At 35.7% G+C, this 8255-nt stretch overlaps 1 protein-coding gene across 1 annotated transcript; it reads right to left on the reverse strand.

Moving 5' to 3' along the window:
* Positions 1 to 1146: 1146 nt before the first annotated feature.
* LOC108482411 (DNA cross-link repair protein SNM1) lies at positions 1147 to 7535 on the reverse strand. Its single transcript, XM_017785538.2, has 10 exons — positions 6656 to 7535; positions 6364 to 6561; positions 5528 to 5932; positions 5156 to 5219; positions 3982 to 4199; positions 3768 to 3881; positions 3235 to 3340; positions 2786 to 2997; positions 2020 to 2123; positions 1147 to 1572 (listed from the first exon to the last, which is right to left on the reverse strand). Exons 1-10 carry the CDS (start codon positions 7349 to 7351, stop codon positions 1428 to 1430), a joined length of 2262 nt encoding a protein of 753 aa, XP_017641027.1. The 5' UTR covers positions 7352 to 7535; the 3' UTR covers positions 1147 to 1427.
* Between the last annotated feature and the right edge of the window lie 720 nt (positions 7536 to 8255).

The following is an 8255-nucleotide window of genomic DNA, read 5'->3' on the forward strand; positions in this document are numbered from 1 at the left end:
TTTTGTTTCCAAGCTTAGCCTAAAGTAACTTCAATGGTAACCTTTTTCGATATCCCTTAATTAACATTGCTTTTGCTATCCCATTCTTTTTTCCCCCAATAGCAAAGCCTAAGTCTTGAATCATTGTCGAGCCTTTGGCTCTCTTCAACCTCCTTGCCAACCACCTTTCAATTCGCTTTCTGTCTTTCCCATTCCACTCTTTACGCTGGCACACAAGGCAAATCCCTCTTTTTACTCTACATAAACTCTAACCAGACCTCGATTAAATCATTCCCTTCTCTTTCCCAAAACATTTCTCTTTTCCGCACCGTTTCCATTTCTGTTTCCCCCATTGAATTGATTTATGTTCTCGACCAAAATAGTGTCATTTTGGTACTTTCTAATGAGCTCTTGTTTCTAACAAGTTCGTTCTTGATTGAATCAGTTAAAAAATTTAAAGGATTTGAAAGGAACAACAGTACTCACTCAAAGATTCCCAAAAATCCATTCTCAAAGCATTGATTTTGTCAATTGTTCATCAAAAAGACAATAGGTTTTGGGTAAATTCGAAGGGTTTAAGATAATAGAGTGAAAAGGGAAAAGTTAGAGCAAAATCAACAATTCTCACTCTTTTCTAGCAATGAGCACGATCGAAAAAGGTAATCAAAGGCCAAACTACGATTCTAAAGCTTAAGCAACGATGGCATCGGCGAGACAAATGGGAGGCCAAGGTTTTCAATTGAGAGAAGATAAATGAAAACCATAATCTATTAATGATTAACAAAAATTTTAATGAAATTGACTAATTCGCATAATTATTTTAATTAAAATAATTAAATTGAAAAAAATTCAAATGATAAAAATAAAATAAACTCTATTTTATTTTAAAGTGACCATAAATGTTAGCTTACCCATAGTGTATAAATACCATAAATCACAGTTGGTAATTGTTTATTTTATAGGTATCCATATTAGAAATCAAAACAGGCAAGGCAATGCAATCATTCCATCTTAACAGAGATGGGAGTTTTCTAACTTTTACTGCCATTAAGTCAATGTTGTTTAAATTAAGCCAAATCAACCCGTTAGATTAATTTAATCTAAATTCGGTTCTGATATCAATTCGAATAGATTAATTAACCTGTGAATTAATATGGACAAATTGAATTGCCGATTAATTTTTTTCTATTTTTATAATAATTTATTTAATCAAATCAATTCTTGCATTTAAGCGTGTGATTCTTAAATTATATGACATGCTTAAATGTTTACAATTTAATGAGTTCAAGAAATAAATTAGTTTTACCTTGAACCATGCCTTGAAATCCAATAATAACACAAGGGTGAAATCGGATGTTCAACCCATTCCATCTCTTTGTAACTTGCAACTGCAGCAACCAGAGCAAAAGATATAGTGCTGCTACTTGAGAGATCAAGTAGAGAACAAATCAAGGTAGCAAATGGGATATCATTGCTTTAGCAGAATCTGGTCCCTCGTTATTTACACTTGGTATTATGTTTTCTGGAGATACAAGTTTCACAAATTCTCTGAGCTCAGTGAAGCTGCTATGCTCACTATATGGTACTTCGTACCTGGAAAATAGCATCAGTAAGTCTTTTCTCAAAATTTTAATCAGACCCTATATTTGGTCTGGCTCAGATTCATTTTATCTAAAGTACTCATATCCGATACACATCTTATGATCACACGAGTTAAAAGTATGATACTCTAAATATATGAAAAACTTTTAAAAATTAAGATTCGCATCCTAGTCCATTAACAAAGGTGACTCCATACATATCTCATGAAAAATTAGGTTAAACCTAAGGCTGAAATCAAACCCCATTGAAAACCTAAATTAATACCTGAAAGCCTCCAAATTGCTCAAATGTCACATAAAACACATGCCCCAGTGCAGCCTCTTTTATAAACAATTTTTCTTTAATTGAATATTCTTTCCAAGTAGAGAAAGCAAGCAGGTTAGGGCTTGGAAGATGAAATAGACTTCTTTTAAGAACAGATATGGATGAGAGAAATACCTTATGATGGTACCCTGCTGCCACCTTCTCCCTGGAGATTTCTTTTTTCCCTTAACAAAGGTCCAACCCGTGGGAGAGAAAGCAACTACTAGATTGAATCGACGCTGAGAAGAAGAAATATCCACGATCCATCAATAGTTGCATATGCATAAACATTACTAGTATAAAGAAAAACAAACATACTACATAAAAGCGTTGAAGGTAAAATGACTTCAAACAAAATTGAAAATGTATAACATGTTTATGTAGTTGCAGCACCACTTGACATTCTCTGAAAACAACTATACTAGTAAGATTATTTAGAATAAAATAGATGACATTCTCCGAGTAAAGAGGATATCACAAATTCCCTCTACGTGGTAACGAAATACATTAAGAATCTATAATGTGTCTTTCAAAAGAAAGATCTATACTACTAATCTTCTAATTTCATTTCCTAATAAATGCGACGCTGACAATGAGAAACTAAGTAAGTACAAGGAGTATTAAACCATGTCACAAATATTCATTTATGCTAATCTTAAGTGGGTCATAGAATCTGATCCATCTTCTTCACCTTTCCTACTTTTGAGTTAAAAGTACAATATGACTTCATATATTAATTTCACAGAAGACAATCTCAACATATCCAGCTTTTCAGAAAGTTGATTTTTACACTACTTATTTTCAATGAAGTATTTCTCAGGGTATAGCAAACTCATTGTTCATTGATGTATATTTATCTTATGAAAGAAAAGAATAAGGTAAAATATTGCATGTTCCTCACCGCATAATGATTAGATATATGTTTCAGTCGTTTGAAGCTTGCAAGTGTCCACATAGGGACAACATGGATCTGGCTTTCCTGATCATTAGATGTGAACCACTGCATGTCTTCCTCGGAGAACCCCAAGCATTCCAATAGACGGAGCTTTGCTGCAGTGATGTAAACCTTTCGACGAAGGACACGTGCAACCTCCAAGAATAGCCTTTCCTTTCCTGTTTTATATAAGCGGAAACAGTTATAAGTGCAGACCTTTACTTAAAAATATTAAAATCAAATTTAGATTGGAAATCTCTTTGGAAGAGAAGGCTTAAGAAAGTTACAACTTTTAACTATAACGTTTAATGAACATAACAAAAATCATGGCAGCTTTTTGTTTCTCTTCAATATATATCCACCAGAGGGGAAGCATGTATTAGAGCAATTCAAAGAAAAGATAGTGGAAACTCTACCAATTGTATAGCTGCCAATTAGAAAAAGTGTCTTAGGATTGAACGCCTCTGCTTGGATTGCCTCAATGACAAACTGTATAACAGCTACTTGCTTCGGGAAGTCATACTGATAGACATCATGGCATAAGAATAAATGAAATCATGGCATAAGAATAAATTTCATTTAGTTGTGGATGACTAAACTATACAATTATACAGAGTGTACTTTTAAATTACATAAGGAGAAATCTATTCTGTGGAAAGTTAAAGAAAAACGTTTTAAATATAAAATCTTGCATTCGAAGATTCTACTTATAATCATGTCAACTCTAGACATAAAGAACTAAATGAGATTATGTTGGCATAAAGAACTTAATGACGAGACCGCCATAAGTTAATACATACATTATTTGTTCTACAGAACAGAAACAAATCTCAAACAAAAAATTATGAAATAATCGCCAAGATTAGTGCAGCCAGCTTATAAATACCAAACATATAAGTGAAACCAACTATTGTTTGAATGCAATGGAATTATTGACACGAAGCCTAACCTGAGGATTACAGTAAGTTGTATCAAGGATGAGAGTATGTATAGGACAAGCATGCAAAAGAGACAGGCCTCCCATTTCCTCACTATAGCGAAAATCTCCTGTGTGGAGAATAGCCTGAACATATAACAAAACAGAGTTAGTTTTGAGAGGAAAGAGAAGAAAAATCACATGCAAAATGATGATAGAGTGTCTGAGAATTCAGTGAAGACCACACCTTACCGTTAGGCGGTTCAAAGAGTATCATGATGGATCCTGGGCAGTGATTTGCATCCAAGCATGTTATGTAAATTCCAGAAATATTGATCTTTTCATTGAGGGGTAAAACTTGCAACATTGCCCATGGGATTCCAAGCTTCAAGTTTACAAGCCGTGCTGTGATTGAGGAGCAGTAAATTTTACCATGACGAAAAGACTTTGTTAAACCTTGATAATCTGCTAAGGAAAACGAAAGCAGATGAGTATGAACCAATAATTCAACTACTAAATTCTCACAGACAGTCAGGCTAAACGTGCAATTGCAGAGTGCCTCTGCAAGAAGGTATCAAATGCTTGTGGACCTACTTGGCTTCAATGATGGAAGAGGGCAAAGGATGTAAAAGCATAACCGAATGCAATATCACAAGCTATTATTTAGGACCATAGGAACAGTGTCTCTAAATTACTGTTCCCACATATGATCGATTCTGGGCCCAAACTGCTACCAGATCATTATGCATGGAACAAAGAATAAAACAGTATAGCAATATAACCCAATTCAGGGTAATGGACTTGCCGCACTGTCAAATATAAAAACAGAACAGAATAATCATGGATCTGTCCGCACATCAAAGCCAATATACAACAGTGAAAGGTAAATCATTATGGAAAAGATTCTCTTCAGTTAACTTTCACATCAGTAACGAATTTGACTCGTTTACAAAAAAATATACTATAGCAGGTCAGTCTACCCCAAGAGTTTAATTGGGTGTCACTTAGAGACTTGCACTGTTTGTTATTACAGAAATGATAATATAAAAGAAGACATAAAAATAAACACAGAATATAAGAATAAAGTTCTTATCGCTGCAGGTCTGAAACTATTATAAATTCAATTTTAGTTGGCAGGTCTCTGATGGGAATTTATATGAAAAAACAAAGCTGGCTATCTCAATATAAAAGTTTGAAAAGACCAAAAATAAATGACCACCAGAAGAATTGCGTGCATCATACTACATAAAACAAAATTGGAAAACATCGAAAGCCACTTAAGCATGCTATTCATCATATTTGAGTAAAGATATTGCAAAAAAAGGATATGTTGGAAGCTAAGCACCCTATCCTACCACTCGAATAGCATCCTGCTATGTATTTGAGAATATACTGAATGAGAAAATTGTTATTGAACTTACGGTCCATATGGAAGTGCGTGAGAAACCAGTGGGAACAATCTCCTCTAAGGTATTTGAAAGCATCCTGAAAATGTAAATTAGAATAAACTTAAGAAACACCAAAAAAGCATAGGTACCAAAATATGTTAGAGAAAAGTACTAATTTTATCTTCTAAAGCCTGGTTCAGTTAGGTATCAAATAGATCCATAAAAGGAAATATATAATTACAGCTGTACTTAATAAGTGCCAATACATAAGAAACCATGAAACATATAAGGTGCTTGCAAAACAGTGGAATAAAGAGAAATAATAGCTCATGCTGCTGGTAGAATTATTTGCTATTAAGAAGCATTAGCTGAAAGTTATTGTTATTAACAGATACGGCCCATTACCACTCGAAATGGTGTCCCAGGAATGCAACACCATGAAGGAATGTCTTTTGGTTTTCCATTTTTAACATTATTTTTCTGCACAGGTCTTCGACCAGAACTTGATTGTCCTTTGTCAGACCTATCCTGTCCTCTTGTTGGAGTGCAAACTTTCTTCCTATCAGAAACGTAGCCAGGAAAATAATCTGTAATTAACTTGTTTGCAGCTGGTTTAGTAGTTTCATCGTCTGCAACATTAGAAAGCTCGGTTTGCATCTTTCTTTTGTTGCTTTTGGCTGATCCTTTTTCATGTCTGGGATGATCCATATGTGGCTCAGCTGCACGTAAGCCTTCTTTTCTGAGTTCACTAAGAGCATGCACAATCTTCTTCCTAGGGCCAAGTGCAGTAACACCTATGCTGAACAAATCCTGCAAAAAGAAGAAAAACGAGGAGAAGGGAGCTTCATCCAGTGAAACAAGCTCTGGCATGTGAAACTTATATGAAATAATAGGAAAAAGAAACATCTATGAAACAACAGCCAACACTACAACAGTACGACAATCTGGGACCTACAAGAAAGATGGCTTCATATTATTCAGAAATAATTAACTAGCTTCCGTGATTTTAGCACAGTACGAAATTTCTAGTCATAAATTTCATATTTTAGCAACTTCTCATGCTTATCGCAAATAGTTTTGTAACAATAATCTCTTTGTTAAATTACCACAATGATAATTTCCGATCCACAAAAATTCTGGTGATATCCACATTCCTAAACCATTTCCTATTCCAGAGCCGTAAAACATATGGAAGTACTATACTCAATACGAGTATCCAAGAGACAGTCTAAGCAGCATACCTCTTCGGTCAACCACTTTAGAGTGTCCCAATCAACCTCTTCTCGGACAAAAGCTGCGGCATATTTTGCTAAACCAAGACCACTTAACCAATTAACAACAGGGGAGACATCAACAACTTGTCGAGGAGACGAAAGGGGACCATCTACAACCTCAGGAAAGCTATGAAGCTCACTGTCAACACTAGAATGAACAACAACCTACGAATAATCACATGTACAACAGGAAGCCAATTACCACAAAGAAGAGCAAATAAGCATTACTATACCATAGGAAGATGAATATTGAACTTACTCTTGGAGGCGGATTCTCCACCTTGTCGAGACAACCATTGGTGTGAACTAGCCGCTGCTCTTCATTCAAATTCGTAATATCAACCCCACAAAGCGGACACGGAACTGAACCATTGTCTTCACCATTTCTTTCATTTTCAACTCCATTGTCTTCTTCTTCTTCTCGAGACACTTCTTCTTTTTCTTCCACCTCATCGCATAGCTTAAGTAACTCATCAAGCTCCTCATCTTCCTCGCAAACTTCACGGAATCCCTCGCTTAATTCTGATATCGGCCTTATCAATCTCCACTCTACTGAATTACACATATAACCTTTAGTCAATTCCAATGACTCCATTTTCTTCTCGTCACATTTTCCAGTATCAGATTCCTTATTTTGAGCAGAGGTTGAATCAAAACTAGAATCGATGCTGGAAGGTATTAAATCCAAGCCGCAAATATCGTGAAGATCGGGGAGATCATCGGATCGAGTTGCTGGAATGGCGGAAACGACGGCGTTTTCTTTCCCAGGGTTAGCGGAGTGCTTGCGTTTCTTGAAAGGAGGGTGGGGAGTGTTGGAAGGTTTAAGGGGGGTTTTGTGTGAGGTAGGTTTTAGGGAAGCTGAAAGGGTTTGAGTTGGGGGAATTTGAAAATCGTCGTCGTCGTCGTCGCCGGCAGCGGCGTAGATAAGCTGGGATGCAGTGGATCTTGAGAGCATTGCTCTATGTTGGGGAGAGGACTCAGCGGAGCGTGGCCGAAACGGTAGAGACTGGATTTGAGGAACTCGGGACGGTTAGGATTTAAATTATTTTCACGGGGCACATTGGAGGGAAAACGGGGCATTCCCTTAAAAGGAAAGAACCAAACAAAAAAAAGATGGCTACTGCTAAGTCACCGTACCTACCCCATTCAACGTTTTAACTAAATTTTTAAAATATTAGGGGCATGCTTGGTTACAATCCAATTTTGTGGGCCTACCAGAAACCATAGTTTGGTTCAATAGAATGCCTATTACGGGCCTATTCTATTATGTGTTTAAGCATGGAATAGGAGGCATTCTTATTCCGTTTCATCACCACTAAATACGCAATTAATATAAGTCTCGTTTTCATTTTATCCTCCGATTTTCTCATCTCAAAAAGCTCTTACTCAACCTGATCTCAATCCTGACCTCCTTTGCTTCCTTTGTCTCCTACCAGTAGCAATCCTCCCTCAGATAAACCTTTATCTTTTTTGTTATTCCTTTCAATTTCCTCTGCCTCTTTTAGTAACCCTAACAAGACTAGTTCAAAGTCTTGAAAATGGAAATGGCAAATCTATGTTTTACCAAAAGGGTTATCTCCGTCTCCATCTAAATCTCTAATATGCCAAAGATTTTCCCAGATTTGCAATTGATTCATCTGCCTGTAATTATTTTTTCTCCCATTTTGATTTCCTTTTTTTTTCTATTTTTTCATTAAATTAGTAGAAATAATAGGTTTCTTTTCAGTAATGGTAAACCATCTAAATTAAATACATTAAATTCTCAAGATCTTATCTTGTTATTATACGAAATCAATTTAGTATATCCTATATAATTTTGAAGATTGATGCTGGTTTTATATTGTTGAACTTTAATGGTG

This window comes from Gossypium arboreum, chromosome 6 (genome assembly GCF_025698485.1).
Source record: "Gossypium arboreum isolate Shixiya-1 chromosome 6, ASM2569848v2, whole genome shotgun sequence".
NCBI lineage: Eukaryota > Viridiplantae > Streptophyta > Magnoliopsida > Malvales > Malvaceae > Gossypium > Gossypium arboreum.

Bases quoted from the DNA above. Each gene is read 5' to 3' on its own strand.
- LOC108482411 (XM_017785538.2), bottom strand. From the start codon at position 7,351: ATGCTCTCAAGATCCACTGCATCCCAGCTTATCTACGCCGCTGCCGGC. The intron at 5,220-5,527 runs GTAATGGGCCGT...TTACATTTTCAG, and splicing joins CTGGGACACCATTTCGAGTG to GATGCTTTCAAATACCTTAG. The intron at 2,124-2,785 runs GTGAGGAACATG...TCTTCTTCTCAG, and splicing joins ATATATCTAATCATTATGCG to CGTCGATTCAATCTAGTAGT.